General features: G+C 44.0%; 1 protein-coding gene across 5 annotated transcripts in view; it reads right to left on the bottom strand.

The window, feature by feature from the left end:
* Nucleotides 1-22,571, bottom strand: part of GADL1 (GAD like acidic amino acid decarboxylase 1) — a 104,360-nt gene that overhangs the window by 23,444 nt on the left and 58,345 nt on the right. For 4 of the 5 annotated variants that reach the window (XM_006134301.5, XM_006134302.5, XM_089776616.1 and 1 more), the window contains one exon: nucleotides 20,068-20,157. In XM_006134301.5, the coding sequence (XP_006134363.3) occupies nucleotides 20,068-20,157 (90 nt within the window). Of the gene's footprint in view, nucleotides 1-19,609; nucleotides 19,868-20,067; nucleotides 20,158-22,571 lie in introns of those variants that run through there. The other variant, XM_025190298.3, reaches the window with a different exon arrangement.

The following is a 22,571-nucleotide window of genomic DNA, read 5'->3' as shown; positions in this document are numbered from 1 at the left end:
TCCAGCCAGATTGCAGGAAAACCTTGTAATTGCTGCTGCTTTCCTTTGCTACCTAGAAACACTAATTCTATTGACAAACCCGCCACCCATTACCATAGCTCATTGTCCCCCAGATTCCTCCAGAACCTTCCAATATATCACTCACTATTTAGCATCCCCACACACTCTCCAACATGCACCCATCCCAGAAACAGAAGCCAAGTTTTGTATAGATCCTTGTCCTACCACTGCCTGAGTCGGGGTATTTAACACATTTTGGACCTCATTGTGATAAAGATTAATTAATTACTTGACTGGCAGTCAGAGGATGATGAAATATTTTCCATTCAATTAGTAACTAAGGAGGGGTATGTCTATACTAGTTCGTTAGTTCGAGCTAGGTAGGCAAATGAGGGCAACCGGAGTTCCACAAGGAGTAACAGTAGTTCGAATTAGGATCTCTAATTCTAACTACCTACTCCGTGTCGCGTGTAGCTGTGGGCACGGAGTTCGGACTAAGGGGGATTTAAAAATGGCGGCACATGGGAACATGCAAAAGAAGCCCGGGATATTTAAATCCCGGGCTTCATTTGCAACTCCAGTTGCCCTCATTTGCCTACCTAGCTCGAACTAACGAGCTAGTGTAGACATACCCGAGGATATTAAAGAACATCTGCTACAGATAAACATTTTAAAATTGTCAGGCCAAGACAACTCACGCCCAAGAGTCTGAAAAGAGCAGACCAAAGAGATTTGGCCTACTGTTAAACATTAACTGATGTTAATGTTTAATAGATCTTGGAATATTAAGGAATTTCCAAACGACTGAAGAGCATTAATGTTGTGTCACTATAGAAAAAGGGCAAGTGGGATAACCAAAGCAACTGTAAGCCAGTTTGCCTAACATCAGTCTCTGGCAAAATAATGGAAAGTCTGATATGGAATTCAGTTAAGAATTAAAGGACAACTATTTAATTAATGCCAGTCAGTATGGTTTTATGTAAAAAAAGTCGTGTCAAATCAACTTGAGTTCATTCTCCCATGGGATGGAAAAGGCAGTTGATAAAGTGCAACAATGTCTAAATACCTTTAAAAATCTGAGCCTTACGTATGGCGACACTCAGGCTACGTCTAGACTACAAGCCTCTTTCGAAAGAATCTTCGAAAGACTACATGCAGATTTTTCGAAAAAGTGAGCCGCTTTTTTGAAAGAGAGCGTCTAGACGCTCTCTTTCAAAAAAAGCACAGTTTGCATGCAATCGTGCCTTTCTTCAAAAGAGTACTTTTCAAAAAAGGTGTTTTTCCTTGTAAAATGAGGTTTACCGCGATTGAAAAAACTGCCACGTTCTTCCGATTTACTTTCGAAAGAACATGGCTGTAGTCTAGATCCAGGTGAAATTTTTTCAAAAAAGGCTACTTTTTTCGAAAAAACCCTGTAGTTTAGTTTACTGGGGCGAAGTGGCCTCCCACTGAGCCGGAGGCAGAGGAACCCCTCCGGGAGCCATTTTGGGCTCAGCCTAGCCCCTCCCACTCACCTGAATGGAAGCCAGGGGGCATAGCTAGGACTATAAGAACCCTGCCAGAGAGCTCAGCCCGGTCCCAGCCTCTGTGGGAGACAGGGGCCTGCCCAGAGCACCCTGCCAAAGAGGCTGAGACCTGGCTTGGGCCTTCCACAGCCTCCACCCCAGAGGCCAGTGAAGACCTTCCTGCCTGGGCGGCAGAGGCCTGGCTGGGCCTGCTAGCAGAGCTACCCTCTGACGAGAGGAACCAGAGGCCTGCCCAGTGCTCCCTGTTGGGGAGACTGGGACATGGCCTGGGCCTCCAGGGGTGACTGACCCAGAGGGGCTGCCAGAGCCAGGGGTCCTGCCTGAACCCCGAGGAATGCCGGTACCTGGGGACCTGGAGTACCTGACTGACCCAGAGGACCGGCCTGAACGGGAGGACCTGCTCGAACCCCGACACTGGCCTGTACCCTGGGACACTGAGGACCAGCTGGCGGCTGAGGACCTGCGGGCCGCTGAGGCCTGGATTGGACCACCGAGAACCTGCGGGGACGACACTGCCCTCGACTCCCCGTGCAACCTGCTCGAGACTCAGGTACCGGCTGCGGGGGAGAAAGGAAGTCACCCAGGGGATAGCAAGGGCTAGTAAAAGCCCTGGGCCAGCACGTTGCAAGCTGGAGCCCCCGCTGAGCCATCAGTAGCTGCTCTGTTGCCTCCAGGGCCCCGGGCTGGGGGACAGTGGAGTGGGTGGGTTGCGCCCCCCACCCACCCACCCACCGGGTGACAGTCTCCCCCTCAGCACCACTGCCGGTGACCTGCCTGCCTCCCTCCTGTACAAGGAGCCCCCAAATCTGGTCTGTTTGTGGCCACACCCTGAACCAGGGCCTGGTCAATCCTTCGAACTGATAAACTGCTTAAAGCCTGGCACCAGGCCTGGGCCTCTGAACTTATATTCCTTGGTACTGTAGCCCACCCTGACTGAGAGCCAGGGCTTGCTAAACTGGTAGACTGTTTGTTTGCGGCCCCACCTGGAATCAGGGCTGGGCCTCTGAACTGCCAAACCTGTGTGTGTTTGTGGCCATGGCCTGAACCAGGGCTTGGCCTCCCTGTAAACTGCTAACTGTCTGCTTGTTGCATAGCCTGGGCAAGGCTTGGGCCCTGGGACTAATAAGCAGGGTTTGTGGCCCCAGCCTGAACCAGGGCCAGGGCTTTCCTAATCAAGGACATATTACCCCCACCTGAGATAGGCCAGGGCCTCTTGAACTGGGAATTGTTGGGACGCTGCTCTGCCCTGCCTTGGGCCAGGGCTCTCTAATTGTGTCTGTTTGCTGCCCCGCCTGGAACCAGGCCAAGGCTAAGGAACTACTGTTTATTACTGGGTGTTATTTGCTGGCCTGCCCGGACCTAAGGCCAGGGACTTTGGAACTGACTATGGTGGTTGCCTGCCCTGCTCCAGAGCCAGGCCATTATAGCTGGAACTGTTGAACTCTTTACCTCAGGCCCGGACCTGATGCAAGGCCGGGCCCCTAAACTATTTACCCCGTGCCCATCCCAAGGAAGGCTGGGCACTTGAACGCTCTCGCCCCAACCTGAAGCAAGGCTGGGTGGTGGACATACTGACTTGGGGACCTATTTTACATGCTTGTGTAGTGGAAGCCTAACCGGTGTACATCTAGACACATCCTAAGTGTGGTAGCACCCAGCTTTTAGGCACCTAGACAAAAAAAAAAAAAAAAAAAAAAAAAAATCACAGGAACAACACTGTGATTCACAAATCCTGAATAAAGCACCTTGGCTCTAAACAATGAAGGGGGGGAGGGGGGAGGAATAGACCACAACGATAAGCCACAAAGCAGCATGCTAGGCATGAAACCAACTAAATTAGCCAATGGGAGATGCAGACCAGAAGGATGTGCAAAGCTCCACCCCTCTCAGAGAGATAGGTGCCTATCTCTGCTAGTGATTCATTTACTGGGAAATATGGGTGTTCCTCTGCCTATCTCACACATGGAGCCTGACCCAGACTCAGAAGCCATCTGATGCCACACAAAACATCTGGGAGGGAGAGCCAAAAGATGAGACCTCCCTTTTGACTTTTGGGGATGTGAAAAATCATTGGTTCAAGTGTCTCCTTTGCCTAATGAGAAGGGATTTGAACAAGGCTCAGCCACCAGGCTATGGGATACTCTGATGCAAGTCTTCCTCAATCTCACCCCTAAAGTTGTTCCACTTTGGTGAAAATAAGTGAATAATGAAATATGAATTGGACCAGCAAAAGAGTTAGAATGACTCTGCAGTCCATTGGTTAGGGCACTCATTGAAGAGGTGGCAGATGCCAATTCAAATCTCTTCTCCTCAGGCAGAGGCAAAAATCTAGACACCGAGCAAACTTTTACGGCAAAAATGTAGACACTGAGGGTGCAGCTACACTGCACTCGTAGGCTGAAATAAGTTACACAACTGAAATAGGCAAATTGCACATCTTATTTCAATCTAATTTCAAAACAGCTTATTTCACACCAAATTTTGAAATACACAGCACCAATTTTCAAAATAAACCACTATTCTACAACGTCCCTTAATCCTCATGGAATGAGGGTTATAGGGATGTTGTAGAATAGCGAGCCCATTATTTCAAAATCTATTTCAAAATAACTGGTTGGTTCAAAAGACATGGAATAGCTATTTTGGGATACCTCTGGTATCCCAAAATAGTGCCACAGTCTAGATGTTCACTGAGTTAGTTTAAGCAGCTGCAGGCTTAAGTAGCAGTCAAGCAGGAGTTTTATGAATCTCAGCTGTACCTATAAACAGGGTTTAGGCATCTAACTCTTAGAATTAGACACCTCAGTACTTTTGAAAATCTACCCCGCAGTCTTTTAAGGCTTTTGACTTATCATCACAAAATATTCTGATTTCAACAATAGGATTAAAATTAGCATTATGCATTAAATGGATTAAGACTTGGCTAAATAAAGATTTCAAAAAGCGGCGGTCAGTGGGGAGTCATAACTGAACAAGGGTATGTCTAGTGTGATTCCATCCTGTTCTATATCTGGCCTGACATTCAACATTCTCACAAAGTAATTGGCAATAAATATAAAATCTATTCTGATAAAATCTGATAAAAGACTGGTAAAGTGGCAAACAATCATTAGAACAGGACAGTCAGTCAGCATGATGTAGATCTCTTGGCAAGCTCTGCTCCTTGAAGCAAAATGCTTTTTAATACAGCCAGATGCAAAGGTTACATCTAAGAAAAAGGTATGTAGGCCACACCTACAGAATGAGGGTTTGGTGCCCCAGAACTGAATCTAGGGGTTCGAACAGACAAAGCTCAAGATGAGATTCCTATGTGATGCTGTGGCAAAAAGGGACAGTGCGATCCTTGGATCTATAAACAGGGGAGGAGTGAGAAGAAATAGGGAAAAGAGCATGCTAGAATACGATGTCCAGTTCAGGTGTCCATAGTTTTTTAAAAGATGTTCAAAAACTGGAGATGGTGCAATTAAGAGCCACAAACTGATTCAAGGGTGGATGACAATGCCTTATGGTGAGACTTAAAGAGCTCTATAAGTTTGGCTTACAAAACAGAGGTCTGAGTGGTGACTTTATTAGAGTGCATAAGTACCTTTGTGGGGAGAAAATACTGGGTACTAAGGGGCTCTTTAATCTAGCAGAGACAGGCATAACAAGACCTGCCAGCTGCAAAATGAAGCCACACAATTTCCAATTAGATACAATTTTTCAGCTGTGACTCTGATTAACTATTGGAACAAACTACCAATGGAAGTGGGAGATTCTCCATCTTTTGATGTCTTCTAACCTTCCAGTGGAAGGTGGTGAAACTAACAGTAGTCTGTTTTCACGTGGATTGTAAGATTACAGGAGAGACTCTCCCATCTGCCACACTGCAAAAGAAGGGACAAAAACTTGCTGCCTTCTCCTCCCCACACACACACACGCCCGTGCACCACATCCCCCCATTGTCAGAGGGAAAGCACAAGCTCTGTAGAAGCCTATAACTACTGCCCACACTAGACATCATCCCATTTATGCAGCCACCAACAGTAAAGGTGGAGGTTGAGCTACTGTTCTGGTATTTGCTTTGCACCAGACTTGAGAGGCGCTCATCAATGCTTCCAGAACCCCCTACTCCTTCATGGTCTCTCAGTATGCTCTCCAGTGAACGAAGCGGCTTAGAGAAGCAATCTAGACATACATTTATATGTGCTGCCTTTGTGTAATACCTAGTTCAACTCTCCCATATAATATGAGTAACTTGGGTATATTTTTGCCATCACTTTCAAAAATTCCCCATATCAGAGCTGAGTCTCATGACCTAATGCCAATGGGCTGCAATACTGTACATGAGCAACAGGTTCAATTTCCAGGGTCATTTTAATCCCTGGTAAAAGGGAGGCAGATCCTCGCTAAGACCAAAGGAACTATTATTCAATAGTTAAACAGTCTCTGTTCTCTGAATATTTAAGGAGAATCTCCAAAAAGGAGTCCAGTCTTGTATTCTGGCAAATAAATGACACGGGAGACACCATGTTTACTAGTGAGAGAACCTCATAACTTCTACCTAGAGGAAGATAAATTGTCCAGATCATCAATGTGTAATTACTTCTTTCATCACTAGCATTTCACACACTGCACATGTTGTCATTGTTCATTAATATTATACTGAAACCAGTCGAATGCTTTCAGCAAATAGCTGGCACCTGTTACCTTGGACAGGAAGGGTACAATCAGCTGAGCTGACCAGGTAGCTAAGCCACAAGCAGAGAGCTGGGCATCTCTGCAACCCCCTCTGTAATTGCTCTTTCTTTTCCTGAACTGAGAAAGGGGCTATGTTGCCTGTTCAGTCCCAGGACTATGACTGCTAAAAACAAGCAACTAAAGACCCAGTTTCATGCCCCAGATATCCCCCAAGGCTCCTTCTGTCATGGAGTCCATGCAGAAGTGGTGAGCAAAGGAGTCCATGTCATGGAGTCCATGTCAAGGAGTTCATGCAGAAGTGGTGAGCAAAGGACATGTTCAGTTTCCTCTGTGCCTGTTCTGCAGAACCCCAGCACCCAGAGAAATAATGATGGCTTTGTGCAAGGTACTGATAAGACCTCATGAATACCGAGTACAATTTTAGTCATCCATGTTCAAGAAAAAACAATTCAAAACTAGAATAGCTGCAGAGAAAAGCTACTAGGATTATCAGGGGAATAAAGAACCTCTTGTATCAAAGGAGACAAAAATACCGTATCTCCTCTAGCCTAACAAAGAAGGCTGAGAATGGATATGATTACTCTTTAGAAATAAATCAGAGACGACAAAACACTAGGGAGGGTGAAGAGCTACTTAAGCTAAAGGACAACATTGGCACAACAACAACAAATGGGTTTTAATTGGCCATGAACAAATTCAGGGTGGAAATTATAAAGTTTCTAACCATCACAGGAGGGGAGGTGTTCTAGAACAGAAGTTATGGGGGCAAAAAAACGTAATTAGTTTTAAGAGAGCTGAACAAATTATATGATGGGTTAATTGTGATAATCAGGGGCTGGGCTCAGCACCCCTGGGGCTCATTTCTGGTTTCTGTCTTATGTTCCTTAAAGCTCATACTTCAAGGCCTGAAAGGATTTATCCCTCACCAATATACTGGAGCAGGAGATCTATTCTCCTTCCTCTGAACCATCATAGATAAACATGGCTGGACATGGGACAATGGATGGGGAGGGCCTGAGCTGTGAGGTGATACTGAGCATTCATTCTCTCTCTCTCTCAAGTGCATAGCTGGCTGGTTCTCATGCACATGCTCAGGATCTAACGAATTACCATGTGGGGCTAGGAAAGAATTTTCCCCCTGGTTAGTTCTGTAGTAACTGCACTAGGAGGAGGGGTGGCAACTTTGGCGGGGACCTTGGCCATTGGTGCACCTCATTCTCTCCTGTTTTCTGCCTGTGACAATAATAGCCTAGTCTTCTGTGGGCTGTAATGCTTTGGTTTAGTTTTGGTTCTTGGCGTTAGAGTATGGCTGCTAGGTGGTAAAGAGAGGTCAAATGTCCTAGTCGAGGAAAAAGCCCACTACAGCAGATATGAAAGATCGTATTAAATACCATGTGATATTTCTAAAGGGAATAAAGATATGGCAAAGTAAGTAGTCAGATTTAGGCAGAACAAAAATTAAATTGGTTGTTCAAAGGGGCTGGGTGGAGTTAGGGATCTAGGCGCACTAGCTGAATCTGACAAATTATGCAGAATGAATCACCATGCACTGGCTAACATGTAAGCCTCAGAATGGAAGATATTTGACTGTAAATAGTCCTGGAATGGCAAAAAAAATTACTTTCTGCAAAATCATACTGCAGACAGAAAATCCTCTGCTGCCTGGGAGCCCTACTTTGGGGAGGGGGGAAGGGTTAAGTAGCTGACAGTAAATTAAGTAGTATGACATTGATTACGCTTATCAGAGAGAAACTGGCAAATGCAGGAGATGTCAACATTACTCCTAACCTGGTTCTACTGCCTTCGTGACAAGCATAGTAATGTTTATTCTAGATATATTTGATAAAAATCATATTTTGAAAGTGTGATGAGCAGTTCCTGAATGTCTCCTGGAATCTCTGTGGAAAAACATGTAATTTCTGTTCCAATTTACCTCTACAGCAATAGCGAAAAGATTCTGCAATGCTGCTGAATATGGCAAAATATTTCCAACAGTTGCTATTATTAAGCTATTTTGAAACAGATAAATGTGAATCAGTGAAAGCATACAGGCAGAGTTAGTAGTCAGGAACTCATGTGTTCTAACCTTGGCTCCATCTATGCAGCAAACTACTTATTTTTTTTGCCTGTTTCCCCAGCAATAAAATGCTACCTCATTAATTACCTAACGCTCAAGGGTATACTGAAGATTAGCTAATGAGACAGATTCAGCCTAAATTTACACTAGTTTCCTATGCTCTTAGAATTGTGTCAGTACTAGCATCTTTAAAAACAATACTGTGTTTCTTTTCTGTCTAGCTGGTGTTATAGGGTCAGTGGAGCTGGCTAATCCAGGACATGCCAATCTCTTCTTTGTTCCTCTTCTCAGCAGATTCTGCTAGTGCCTCTCTCTCGCCATTCTGCAAGTAACTCTTGATCCTCAGAGCTTGATTATCCCTGAGGCACTCCAGTTTTACACCACTGTAACCACTGAATGCAATGGAGTAACCGAGTCTATGAATCAGAATCTCTGTTATGTCCTTATTAGAAATGCTTAGACAATCTACCTTTCTAATCTTTCATAAACAAACACCATGAAGGAGGATATCATATCTCAGAAAAGGATGTCACTAGACATCTGCTTAGGGTAAACTAATTCTACCATGGCCTCATTTCCTATTCAAAGAGACAAAGACTGTCTGAGAATTCACTTCTTTGGGAGAGATGAGGGGACAGATTTTCTTCTGACTTACTTGTAGAGCAACTTACACTGGTGCAAAGTGAGCGCAAAATTCTATTGTTTGCACCTGGTAAAATGTTGCATCCATTTCAAATTGATGGAAAATAGACTATTTTATGCTTTTATTTAGGGAGGTCTCACTGCAGAGCTACACTGGTATAATCATATTGCTCAAAGGTGTGAAAAATCCATACCCCCTGAGAAATGTAGTCATACTGACTTAATGCCCCATGTAGATAGCACTATGTCCATGGGAGGTGAATTAACTACACTTACAGGAGAAGCTCTCACATCAACATTGTAGCACCTTCACACAACTGTTATAGTGGCCCAATTGCATGGATGCAGCTGTGCTGCTTTAGCACTATATATGAAATACAGCTATAGGAGACTGCCAGTACTCAACCTGAAGTGGCCACAAGACCACACGAGCTAGAATTGCACAAAATGAGGGTAAAATGAAGAATCCAGCCCTACCAAGTCCCAGTATACTTGGAGTTGATGGTCCTTCAGTTTGAAAAAATATGGCACTAACTTTTTTGTATTGGGAAATATCGCATAAAAGCAGTTCACAGTGTGATATTTTGAAATCCAAAGGGTTTATTTTATTGAAATACTTTTTTTTAAGTCATCATCTGCAAACAATATTTCACATGTGGTGCAGGTGTTCTTTCAACATCTGACAGTGTGACTGAATTGGGCTTTCCAAGGTTTTACTGAGGCTACATAGAAGATTTACAGGGCCCAAGCCAAGAAGTGGAAACAGTGCCTCCTGTTCATCCCCCACCCTCCACACATGCAAACATACGTCCTACCACCACCAAAGTACCACATTGTTTCTGCCTCTCTCCCCATCTTTCGAGTTTTCATTTCCTGTTTGTCTCTATCCTCTCTGCTTTCTTCTGCCTTTCTGGACCTTTTCCATCACCATTTTATACCATTATGGACTTTGCCACAACTGGAGCATTGGGACAGAGTACAGGGAATGAGGAAGTGAGTCTGCACCCTGGTCACTTAGGTCATGTCTACACTAGGAAACTATTTTGAAATTACTAAATTCGACTTAAAAACTCCCAATTTAACAAATCTGAAATAGCACATGCTCACTATGGAGAAGCATCCAAATTAGTATGAGGTAGGATCTGTTAATGTGGATGCGCTACCTCAGGCTTACAGCCCCAGGAAGCATTATCGGGAGCTGCAAAAGGCTTCCCAGAGGCCAGTAAGTTCAAATTAGCCCAGGGCTGATAAATAGGTACAGGAAGAAAGGAAGCGCAAGGGAGAGAGAGGAGGAGGAGGAACAGGACTAGCTGAGCCTACTCATACAGGAGCTGCAGAGCGAGGAGACCTCAGTGTCCCTCAGGTCCTGCTGGGAGGGCCTAAAGCTTGGCAAATATTGTAAATAGGCAGGTGGCTTTGGTGACACTGATGAAGAAGCCTAATGCATTATACTTTTTCTGAAGTGGGACTGAAGTTTTCAACATATAAAGCATTGGTTCCTGTCCCTATAATTCTAAAGCTGAGATGGGGAACACCCACAGCCCGCAGGCTGGAGCCAGCCCATGGCACAATTCAAACCAGCCTGCAGGGGATCCAGTGGCCACACAGCATCACTTCTTGCAGTGCCCATCCAGACACTACTTCTGGCCCCTCATCCTGCATGCGCATGGGAGGAGGGGCACACAGGCGAGGAGGCCAGATGACAGCTGGGCAAGCCCCCAAACCCTTTCCCTGTGTGTACCACTCTCAGCCAGGAACATGCTGGGCAGCCATGCAGCAGCGGGGCAAGCCTCCCCAAACCACTTCCCTGCCAGGCTGGCCACAGCTCAGCCATACACAGGCAGTATCCTGGCAAGCCCCCGAGGCGCTTCCTGCAGTGCCCAACCCCAGGGAGAAAGTATTGCCACCCCCTCCTCCTGCCCGCAGGTAAGGATGCACACAGGGAGATGGGGGTGGCCGGACTGGGGTGGAACAGGTGGCAATGGGAAAAGCCCCTGAACTGCTTCCCTACCTGAGGTGGCTGGAATGGGGAGGATGGATAGCTAGGGGGCAATGGGGCGAGCTCTCAAGCTCCTTCCCTGCATGGGGCAGCAGAAGTGGGCAGCCACGCTGGGCAGCAGCAGGGCAAGGCTCCAGCCACTTCCTGCAGCACCAAGCCCTAGATGGTTGCCGTTGCCCCTGCCTCCTGCACGCACGTAAGGAGGTATGGTGAGAGTGGACTGGTTGGAGTTAGGAGGAATGGGCAGCGGGGCAGTGGCTGGGAAGTGGGCCATGTAAACCTACGAGCCTCTGCCCTGGCTGGGGCAGCCACAACAGGTCTTCCCCTTCCCTCCTCTCCCCCCCTCCACTTTTTGTAATAGCATTTTTAGTACACATTAACTTTCTTCAATACAGATGTGTTGATGGTGCAGGTGGTTGCTTAAAGATAAAGATTCCAACCCTTCTCAAATTAAAAATGACTTCTGCATGCAAAATAGACACAGAGCATTGTATTTTTAAACGAAAAATGGACAAATGACTTCTTTTTTGTGGTGGTGAAATGCAAGCCCTTTTGCCGGATTTGTCTTGAGAAAAAAATCTAACCCAGAAAGACACTACAGCACAAAGCATATCAAATAAGAATATCAAGGACAACTGCAAGATGACAACATTTTAAAACGTAAGAATAATTTGAATACGCAGCAAACAATTTTCACAAAAACATGGAAGTATTATGCAAGCAAGTGTTGAGTGAACGTATCACAAAAAGAATTTGGCCTCATTTAGATGAATTTATGCACCACTGCAACTGCAGCTTCATTGGCACCAGAGTAACTTAGATTATTTGATTGTAAGTTTATCTCGCAGGACAGCGTCAGACCGAATTAAGGATATAGCTCAGGGTATTGAAATGTCTCTGAAAGATTATGCAGCTGATTTTGAGTTCTACTCTCTGGTTGGTAAGACGACAGACACAGGAGGTGGCCATTTTCCTGCATGGAATCACACTAGATTTTGAGATTTGAGAGGACTTATTTTCTTTAGTATCAACGCATGACACCACCAGAGGTGAGGACATTTTTGAGAAGGTTACATCAAGAGTGAATAGGCTCCAGTTATCATTTGAAAAATTGAGCAATATTACTACTGACAGTGCTCCAGCTATGGCTGGATCTCAGAAGGGATTAGCTGCCTTAGTCAAGAAAGAAATTGATCACCTTGGTCTTGATTCAAGTAATTTGATTGTTTGTCATTGCATCATTCATCAAGGGAATCTGTGCACACAGTCCATGCATCTGAACAACATAATGATGATAGTAGTATCAAGCATTAACTTTATTGAAAGAAAAGGATTAAACAGCCACCAGTGTAAAAAGCTATTGAAAGACCTTGAAGGACAATATGGTGATTTAGTTTATTATTGTGAAGTGTGATGGCTGAGCCAGGGGAGTAAGCTGATGCAGTTCTATGAACTGAGGAATGAACTGCAACTTTTTATGGAGATGAAGGGAAAACCTGTGGCTAAAGTTGAGTGACCCAAAGTGGCTGTGTGACTTTGCTCAATAGTTGTCAGAGCTCAATGTCAAATTGCAAGGACCTAAGCAGCTTCTTACTTCCCTGCTTGCAAATGTCACAGAATCATAAAATACTAGAACTGGAAGGGACCTCAAGAGGTCATCAAGTCCAGTCCCCTGCCCTCATGGCAGGAACAAGCAATGTCAAGATCATCCCTGACAGGTGTCTGTCTAACCTGGTCTTAAATATCTCCAGTGATGGAGATTCCACAACCTCCCTAGGCAATTTATTCCAGTGTTTAACCACCCTGACAGGAAGCTTTTCCTAATGTCCAACGTAAACCTCCCTTGCTGCAGTTTAAGCCCACTGCTTCTTGTCCTATCCTCAGAAACCAAGGAGAACAATTTTTCTCCTCTCCTCCCCTCCCTGTGAAACCTTTTCATATACCTGAAAACTACTATCATGTCCCCCCTCAGTCTTCTCCTTTCCAAACTAAACTCATGTCAATTCATTCAAAGCTAAATTAAAGCAGTGGCAAATGCAACTGGAAAAGGGCAATATAGTGCATTTCCCAACTTTCAAGTGCCAATACATTTCCAAACTCGAGGAAACATGCGTTGAAATTCACATCAGTATTTGCCAATTCATATTGCTGTGACCAGTTCTCTTCAAAGCATTCTCTCCAAAGAATCATCTGCATGCCAGATTAACACATGTGAACCTGGAACTGTAGCAGCGACCGTTCTAGCACACATAATGAGGCTCACCAAGGAACAAAAGCATCAGTCATCACACTAAATAAAAAGAGCATGACACTAAAAATGTATTGTGGGGGGTGGTATGTATGCTTCTCACTTTGGGGCTTGTGTCTTTGTTTGCTGTTTTGCTTCTCACTTGTGTGTGGCCCCCAACTGATTTTTCTGTGTGTCAGTGGCTCATTCTAGAGTGTCAGACCTTAAAAGCCTGGTACTGGAGGAGGGGAGGGCTGTACTAATTCATGAAAAAATGTCCAAGAGCCATAATTTTAAATTCACCAGGCATATGCAAAATTGTATTGAACACAAAACTCAATTTTGAATGAGTGAAGCAAAACTAACATGTAATTTTTACATCTTACCACTCAACCAGATTTCTTTAATATTTAAAATAATCCTTGCTAAATCTTTCTTATTTCTTTTAATTCACAGCCAAGAAAAAGCTTTTGTAGCCGAGTTACATAATGCAGTAAAACTCCATTGGTCCAGCATCCAATGCTCTGGCACTCCTGATGGTCTGGCATCATCGGGAACCCGGAAGTGCTCCGGGCAGCCGGACAATTGGAGCTGCTCTGCACCCGGCTTCCCCGATTCAGCTGCTGCTGAAACTGACCAGCAGCTGAATCAGGGAAGCCGAGGGCAGAGCAGTTGGGGTGCTGTTGGGTTGGTCCCGTAGCGCTGCTCCTCGGGGCTGCAGGACCAACCCGGCAGCACCCCAGCTGCTCTGCCCCAGGTGTCTCCAAGTCAGCAGCTGCTGAAACTGACCAGCGGCTGATTCCAGGAAGCCCGGGGCAGAGCACCTCTGCCCCGGGCTTCCTGGAGTAAGCCGCTGGTCAGTTTCAGCTGCGGCCAAATCAGGGACTCCTGCGGCAGAGCAGCTGGGGTGCTGCCGGGTTGGTCCGGTAGCACCACCCCTCGGCGCTGCACTACGAGACCAACCTGGCAGCACCCCAGCTGCTCTGCTGCAGGAGTCCCCGATTCAGCCACTGCTGAAACTGACCAGCAGCGGCTGAATCGGGGACGCCTGGGGCAGAGCCGGACTATCGGAAGTGGGGGCTATGAGGGGTCTGGAGTGGCATCTTCCCCATCCCACCCCAGACCCTTCATAGCCCCCCCTTCCAATAGTCCAGCATATCTGATAATCCAGCACCCCCTGGGTCCTAAAGGTGCCGGATTATCGGAAGTTTACTATAAAACTATTTTCAGAAATGTGTTAATTAGGAAAGTGTGCACATCCTTTATTAGTGAGATACTACAACACTACCATAATTTTCTTTTACGTGCTATTGGGTTATTCCTTAATAGTAGTACATTATCTATAGCACCTTGGGGCTTTCCCAACAGGTTTGACTGAGTGTAGACCTGTCTAGGTCTCTTTTCAGAGACTGTGCCAGTGGTGACTATACTGAGCAAACAGCCTACTTAAACCAAAGCACTGTTTATTTTAACAGTAGGAAGAATAGATTCAGAGAAATGATTTTAAAACAATGAAGAGTCAAGGGCACGTCTTGCCTAAAGGCTTCCATCTCATTATGTGGATCTCTGCAGGTCTAACTCCTTCAGATACCCCAGTGGGATACCATGGGTCAGTCTTGTTCTCCTGAAAAACTACTCCACTTGCTTGAGAGAGTATTTCTCTTTAAACCCACCTGTATTTTGAGCTCCTCAATTCACATGCCTTTTCCTGTCCTGCTTCAAACCAGTTTTGTAGATTAGAGAGAAGGCGAAGTATTTAAAATTATGGGTGTGTCTAGACTACAGGGTTTTTTTGAAAAGTGGCCTTTAAAAAAAAAAAAAAAACCCTTCCCCTGCATCTAGACTGCTGCCGCATTCTTTCGAACGTAAATTGAAAGAACGCGGCAGTTTTTTCAACTGCAGAAAACCTTGTTTTACGAAGAAGAACGCCTTTTTTCTAAAGTGCTCTTTCGAAAAAAGGCGCTATGTAATGCAAACTGTGCTTTTTCAAAAGAGAACATCCAGACTGCCTGGGTGCTCTCTTTCGAAAAAGCAGCTTGCTTTTTCAAACGTACTGGTTATAGTTTAGACGCTCTTTTTCGAAAAAGGTTTTTTCAAAAATAGCTTTCAAAAAAGCCTCTTTCAAAAGAGGTTTGCAGTCTAGACGTAGACTATGAGTCCTGGCATTCATTATCCCTTAACAATTCTCAAATGGAGAGGTGGCTAATCCTGAGCCATTCTTTCTCTTTCTACCTGTTTTTGCTGGCATTCTACAGATGCATTAAAATAATATAATTGTACAGAAAGCACCTCGACAAACCGTATTTATAGATTGCTACAGAGCAACTTCCAGTGCATCACAACTATGACTACTGAGCCAAGGCAACTCCCATGAATTTCATTGTAAAACTCTCCACTTATTTAATGGGAGCAGCATATTCACATACAGTCCACCCTATATGGGGACTCTTTGGCTTACACGGACTCTGATTCAACAACACACAAGACTACTGAGATTACAAATTGCTTGTGTAAACAAGGGTTTACAGATTCAAGACAGGAACACATACTCTCCCAAAGTACACATTTTTAAAGTCAAATTTCTTAATGAGGAAGAGGGAAACTAAAAGTGATACCAATGGGCCCTTTGCTAACTGTGCTATTGCTACTGTCCTCAGATAACTAATGATGTGGCAAATACTAGTCATCCAGATTATGCTAGTCTTGCATTTCTTGCACACTCAAAGCTCCTATTGCAGTCAATGGGTATTTTAGGTGTGCAGAACTGGGTCCCTGATTTGTATTTGATTAGTACTTTAGTTCCAATGGGCAGAACCAAACCTAGGACCTCTAGAGCTTAGTGCATGAGCCTCTAGAGCTTAAGCTATAAAGCCAGTTGGCACTCAGCTAAGGCTATGGAGTACACTCATTCTCTCTCTAAGTCGTCTAAGTGCCACTATATGGGATAGCAAACCACAACCAGTAGGTGTGCAGGTTACATACTGTAAGAGTAGGAAGCTGCTAAGGCAACCTTATTTCAACCCTCTGACTTTTATGCATTGATGGACAGCTTCTCATTCTATATATGTACGAGGACACTTCATATGTGACAATCTCTTTTACAAAACTACCTGTCCACTGTAACCTGTTTTTCTCTAAAGGCAGGTAGGAGTGGGGAAGGAGTTAGTCTAGATAAAGGGGGAAATGATACAGTAAGGTTAAGGTTTTATAGCACAGTTGCATAGGAGGAGTGCAGGAAAAAGTTTCTTACCCTCATAGAATGCTTTGCCTTCTGATTGTTCAACTATAATCAAATTTGACCAGAAATCCAATAAAGGATAGCATCCAAACACAAAAAGGCAAAATCCAAACAAGCTCTCAGATTGAAAAGCCAGTATGAGAACTAAAATAATTCTATATAGAAGCCATACTAATGTCACAGGAATGTGATGCTCTGACTAACATATTATATAGAAACACGGTAAAGATGAAACTCACCCCAATGTAAAGGACACACAACAAAATCAATTATATCACTTAAACCCAGCTTTATGGGCTTTTGTGTCATCTAGTATGTTCCATTGGTCCTCTGCACTGGAATAAAATATCATACGGGAATACATAAAATTATGGCCCATATTATCTTCTGAGAACAGATTCCAATGGGCCAGTAGAATAGGGAATCAACCAGGAGAGGCATAGAAAATAGTGTATTATTCTGAGCTCACTGAATATGCACTGTAATAAATCAATGAACTGTGCAAGGAATTTCTAAAATACATCCTCACTTAATTATTCACAGTCTTGCAGATCATCAAAAAGTAGATGACTGGTCTTTGTCTAAATGGAATAATTACTGAGTTTAGGAATGGTATGAAAAGACATACTGTAAATTAATTTTTTAATGCTCATTTTAGTGAAATAATGAGGCTATTCAGGAAGTGCCAGCAGTTAAGAAGAAAATCGTATGCATCCTCACACTGAATAAAGATGACATGGTGCAACAAGTCTCTTAAATCTTCAGTTATGTAGGTATGACTGCGCTCCATACCCTCTTTTCTTCCACCTTTTTACTAATTCAATTATTACTGATTTTGAGATTAATTACTGTACATTATTTAAATCAGCAATGTTGAATTGTGTAAACAAATTATACTGATGTTAAAGACACTAATCGCCAGATGTTTAAATCTTTCAGCTATAGTCTGAAAGATTTCCTGTGCCTGTCTGTCTCTCTCTCAGCATGAGTCATACTGGACTTTGTTTTGTATGTCTGGCTTCCCAGTGTTGGGGATGGAGAAGTGAAATAACTGCAGAACTACTCCAGGATTTTTGGAAAGGTGAAAGAAACCACTCTTCTCTGGTTTGAACATAAACTCCCTTTCCCTTTTAAAATCCTTTCTTACAACACACCTTCTGCCAAGATCCACAGTCCCATGCCAACCTTATAAAAGCTAACTGAACAAAGCTAGCAGAATGGGATATGTTGTGGTATTTGTATCACAGCAATGCCATGTGGTGTTTGATGCTGGAGACACTCAAGAAGGCATTTACTCCACTTGGTCTTGTCCAGGTGCCATAAGATGCTCACTCTGTCCCTTCCACTTCCTTGGTGCCCCAGCCCTGCTACACAAGCACAAAGAAATAGGTGTGGGGGGGATCTTCTAGACTCTTCCCTGCCCTGTTTTCAGCCTCTCGCTCCATGAGGTGCACAGGCACTATTACAGTGAGAGGTCACTGACAGTTTTGTATGGAGGAGAAAGGAAGCATCTTGCGATAACGGGTCATCATGATTTGACCCAATATGTGCAGCATCTTGCAGTGTAGAATATGGAAATCTCTCTTTTCTCCCCACCTTGCCTGAGGCCATAGACTCCCTAATGTTCGTTATAAGCTTCTTTGTCAGGGACCAAGGGCCAGATTCTCAGCCGATGTAAAACAGCATAGCTCTGCTGCAGCAATGGAGCTCTGCTGGTGTACACCAGCTGCGTAACTCGCCCATTTTTCCCTATGGGACTTGTATAAATATTAGGTAATAAATAATTTTTTTACAATACAACACTTGGGAAAGAGAAGATCTCATCCCAAAAGACAGATGTACCCTGGTTTAATTCAAAAGGGATCTTTTTATGCCATGAGCACTACTGGGAGAACAGCTGGGCTCTGCAAAAAGACTTCCTAGCTGTGTGTCTAGGATTTACAAATCCTCACCCCACCTTCAATTTCTACTGCCTCATTAACGTGTAAAAAAGAAGAGCAGAACAAGCCACACACTATGAGGTGATCATACAATAGGCATGGCTCACTTTGTTGCAGAGTTTTTTAGTCAATAATACACAAATTTCAATTTCCATTACTTTTCTAGAGCTATGTCTACACTGGGAAGGTTTGGCAACAAAAGTGCTGTCAAAATGCAAAAATGAAAACTGATCAAATTGTTTTTCTGCCTCCCATTGTCAACATTTCATAGCCACATTGCTAGCTCCCCTGTTGGCAGATAGAGCAAACCAATATGGGTAAGCAGTGCTTTTTTTGTGATGGTATGCCCTGGGACAGTGTACCAGCACCTATTTTCCCATCTTCATGGAACTGAATGGGACTCCCCTCTGGCGTACCAGAACCTATTCTTGGGGTGGCTTGGCTCCAGAAAGAAGCTTGCCCGGGACATATGGCTCTTAAAGGGGCTGCGATTGCATTTTAGCCCGTGGCACAGCCTTTTTTTTTTTTCTTTGCTCAACAACTTTGAGCCTGGAGTACTGGCACCTTTTTTCTTACAAAAAAAGCACTGTGGGTAAGCATTCCACAGTGCACTGTTGTGGGAAGGCAGAGTTGATCCTTGTGCTTCTTGGGATTCCCTCGTAGCTCTGTGAGCTCTCCATGCTGAGGAATGTCAAAGCAGCATAGCAGTCACTCTAGCCCTCCTCCTGCAGGAGCAGTCTGCCTGCTGCTGTGCTCCTAGTGCAAGACAGAATGGAGGCATTCCAATGATTTGCTCTTTGGTCCTCAAAAAGAGCAGCTCACTCAGCTGACAAATACTTCCGGGAGCTCTAAAAGAGGAGGGGTGCATGCCTGCAGGGCAGCAGAAATCACAAAACACTGAGCATAGCTATCAGGGAAGGCATTGTGGGATACTGGCGGAAGCCAGTTCTCTCGACAAAACAAACAGCAGAATCTACACTGGCTCTTTGTCAACAATAAAGGGAGGAGAAAAGACAAGAGTCTCTCTCAGGGCTGGAAGTTTTTTGTTGCCAAAACTGGGTAGTTTTTCCTGACAAAAGTTGCATTGTAGTATAAACACTCTCACTGTTTTGTTGCCAAAAGGCAGTTTTTGGTGATAAAATGTGCCACTATTGACAAGGCATAATTTATCTTAACTGTGGGCTACTCTGTAGTTAATTTATTCCCATCAAAGTATTTAGTTCTTTCAAAATGTTAGTAATTTTCCACAAGAGTGACAAAATTTACCAAAAGGCTCACCATTACTTTTTTCCCATTCTATTCCTACTTCCTTTTATAGGTTGCCTAGCATCAGAAATGTATTCGTAAGCACACCTTCCCTTACATGATCCACTGATAACACCAGACAAGTCCCAAGGACAGTCGGTGTCTGAAATAGGTAATGAATGCACCGTCTAGACAAAAGACACAGACAATACTGTTCCTCTTCTCTCAGTTCCTCTGTCTGGCAACAGTTTTGATAGCAACCTGAATATCTGCATAATGTCTGCTTCTGTTACCTTAAGAAGAAAGAAACTTAATTAGCCTCGTCTAAAGAGAGAGTATAATAAACTTAGAAATCCTACTAACATCAAGCTAAGGATTAAAATTACATTGTATTGATGGGTTAATGGTGGGCACATCCTGACCCTATTTCTCTTTATACCCTGGAAGAAGGGATATTCATAATAAACTAGCAAGCCATACATGTACTACTCACCTGATGGAGCTTCTCCCAGAACTCAGGTCCTTCCTCTGTTTTTCTTAAGCTTGGTGGAATGTACCAAAAGCAAATGTTTGCATACTCTGGCTGAGTAAGAATAGAAAAGAACTGGTTATTTCTCTCACATTTATGTTACATTATCATAGCGAATCAACAAGTTTTGTGACAATTTTCAGTGAAAGCTTTAGAAATGTTTTGTCAAAAAAAATGTGTTGAAGGGGTTTTTGTTTTGAAGCCATGTTTAAAAAACCCCTCAAAACACTGACTTTTTCATTCTGTTTACTCCTCTCCAAGCCCTATGCTCATCATTGCTCTTCTCCTCCACTCCACAGTGGAAAGGAAAGGTAGTCTAAGTTTTTATACACATATTCACACATAACCTATCTTCGTTTTCCAGTGGGAAAAAGGAAGGGGGAAGGGAAGCAGAGGCGCATTTTGGCACAATTTCAAAATTAAAATTTTAAATATTGATTTTTTTTCTTAATTTTTTTCATTTAAAATTAAAAAAAAATGCTATTTCATCAACAACACCACAAAAATCACAAGCATTTGGTTTCAGAAGACCCTATTATTCAACAAAAACTCTTTCTATGGCAATTTTTTTTTCAACATTTGGTACTCATACTATATAATGATGGACCTGATGCCTGAATTCCAGTCCCTCCATTTTAAAAAGAGTCCCAAACTCCTTGGGGTGATGCACATGTCCTGTCCAGGAGATATTCTCTCCAAATTCCTGAACATGACTTGGGAACAAAGACTCCACTTCTTCACTCTGCTCCAGAAAATCTCTCTTAGATTTTATGCTCAATTTAGAGCTCGCTGTGAGTCTCCCAATGACAAGAATGACCATTCAGAGTCGGTTAGAATTAGAACATTTCATATTTATGCGGTTTCTGCATATAGGGTTCACAAATGTTTCTAATGGGCCACTATAGAGTCAACCCAGTCACTTTCGGGACAAATGAAGGATGCATAGCACCTAAAGAAACAGTTAATACATCTCAGTGCTCCCTGAAAAACTTCACCTCCTTAATGGTGACTTGCCACATCTTTGCAAGTTAATGCTCTACAAGAGTGGGACAAAGGATGGATAGGATTATAACATACCTCACCCTTACTATATCCTACAATACCCACAGCTCCCATTGATGCTGGCTGAAAAAGTAGGGACAAATGTTGACTAGGGAAGAAGACAGCTAACTCACACCATCATTCTGCCTTAATGCAAACACTGCTAATAGTTCTAGACCTCCTCCCAAGTGTATGGAGATTACCTACACTGTGCCAAATTCTTTCATGAAAGGGCACTGGGAACTATTTATATTTGCTGCTTCACTTTCAACTGCATTTAACACAGTCTGTGAACAGCAAGGAGAATATCATTATCAGCAGGACGAGATCAGCAGATTTGCCATCTGCTGCCAAAGAATTAAATGAAGTTCAGCTCTAGAAGTCCCATATTTCTCTAACAAGAATGGGGTCAAGCCCTGGAGAGTTTCCTTGCGAGGTGAAGCTCTAATTGACTAAAATGGGGTGTCAATCACAATTCTGTTTCAGGGCAAAGGGTACATGCATGCAGCCACATGGCTTATTTTTCTTTCATCAGATGCAGCCATGCCTCAGTTTCCCTTCATTCATTAGATAAGTTAACCCTTTGTCTCTGCGAAGACAAAACTACCTTTTCCAGATTCAACAGAAGTCCAAGAAATACTGGCTCCACTAAGCCATTTTTCATGCAGATTCCAGAATCTCCCTCAGACACCAGAGCACTTATCCCAGTGGAAGGGAAACTTTTCTCCCACCTTCTTTAGAAGTCCCAGCCTGAGGCCTCTAAACAATAAGCAGTTGCCCAATCCTGCCCTTACACTCTTTTCCCCAGGTAATTTCCTTCATGGGCTTCCTTGCACAAGCCCAGACCCGCCAATGGGGGAGGGGACAATAGGGGACTGCTGCCCTGGGGCCCAGAGATTTAAAAGTGCACCAGGCTACCAGCCACTGCTACAGCAGCAATGGCAGCGGTCAAAGCCTCATGTCCTTTAAGTTACCGCTGGAGCCCAAAGCAGTGTTGAAGGGCTGACTGGGGAGGCTACCCCCAATTCTGCCCCTTCTGCCCAAGGCTCTGCCCTTTCCAGGGGCCTAGAGTCACCCCAAGCCCTCTACCTTGCCCAGGACCCAAAGTCTGTCATCTGACCTGCATAAACCCAAACCTTCACCCTTGTTGCAGGATTGACTTCAGGGTCATTAGAAGCCTTTTCCCAAATGGGCAGCTTATCCCTCTATAAGGGTCTTACTGTTCTACATGCCCATAGGCCTCTCCCCGTCCATTCCTCCTTCTCATAGCTCCTCCTGGGCTAGTTTCCGCAGCTATGTCTACACTGCAGGCTTCTTGTTCAAGAAGCTTTTTGTGGGAGATCTTCCGCAAAAACTTCTTGCACAAGAGCACGTCCACACTACAAAAGCGCATCGAAAAAGCAATGTGCTTTTGTGTGAGAGCGCAT

This window comes from Pelodiscus sinensis, chromosome 2, assembly GCF_052426305.1.
Source record: "Pelodiscus sinensis isolate ZL-2025 chromosome 2, ASM5242630v1, whole genome shotgun sequence".
In the NCBI taxonomy this organism is placed as follows: Eukaryota; Metazoa; Chordata; order Testudines; family Trionychidae; genus Pelodiscus; species Pelodiscus sinensis.
The sequence above is the reverse complement of the archived record's forward strand: the minus strand, read 5'-3'. Positions and strand labels throughout refer to the sequence as shown.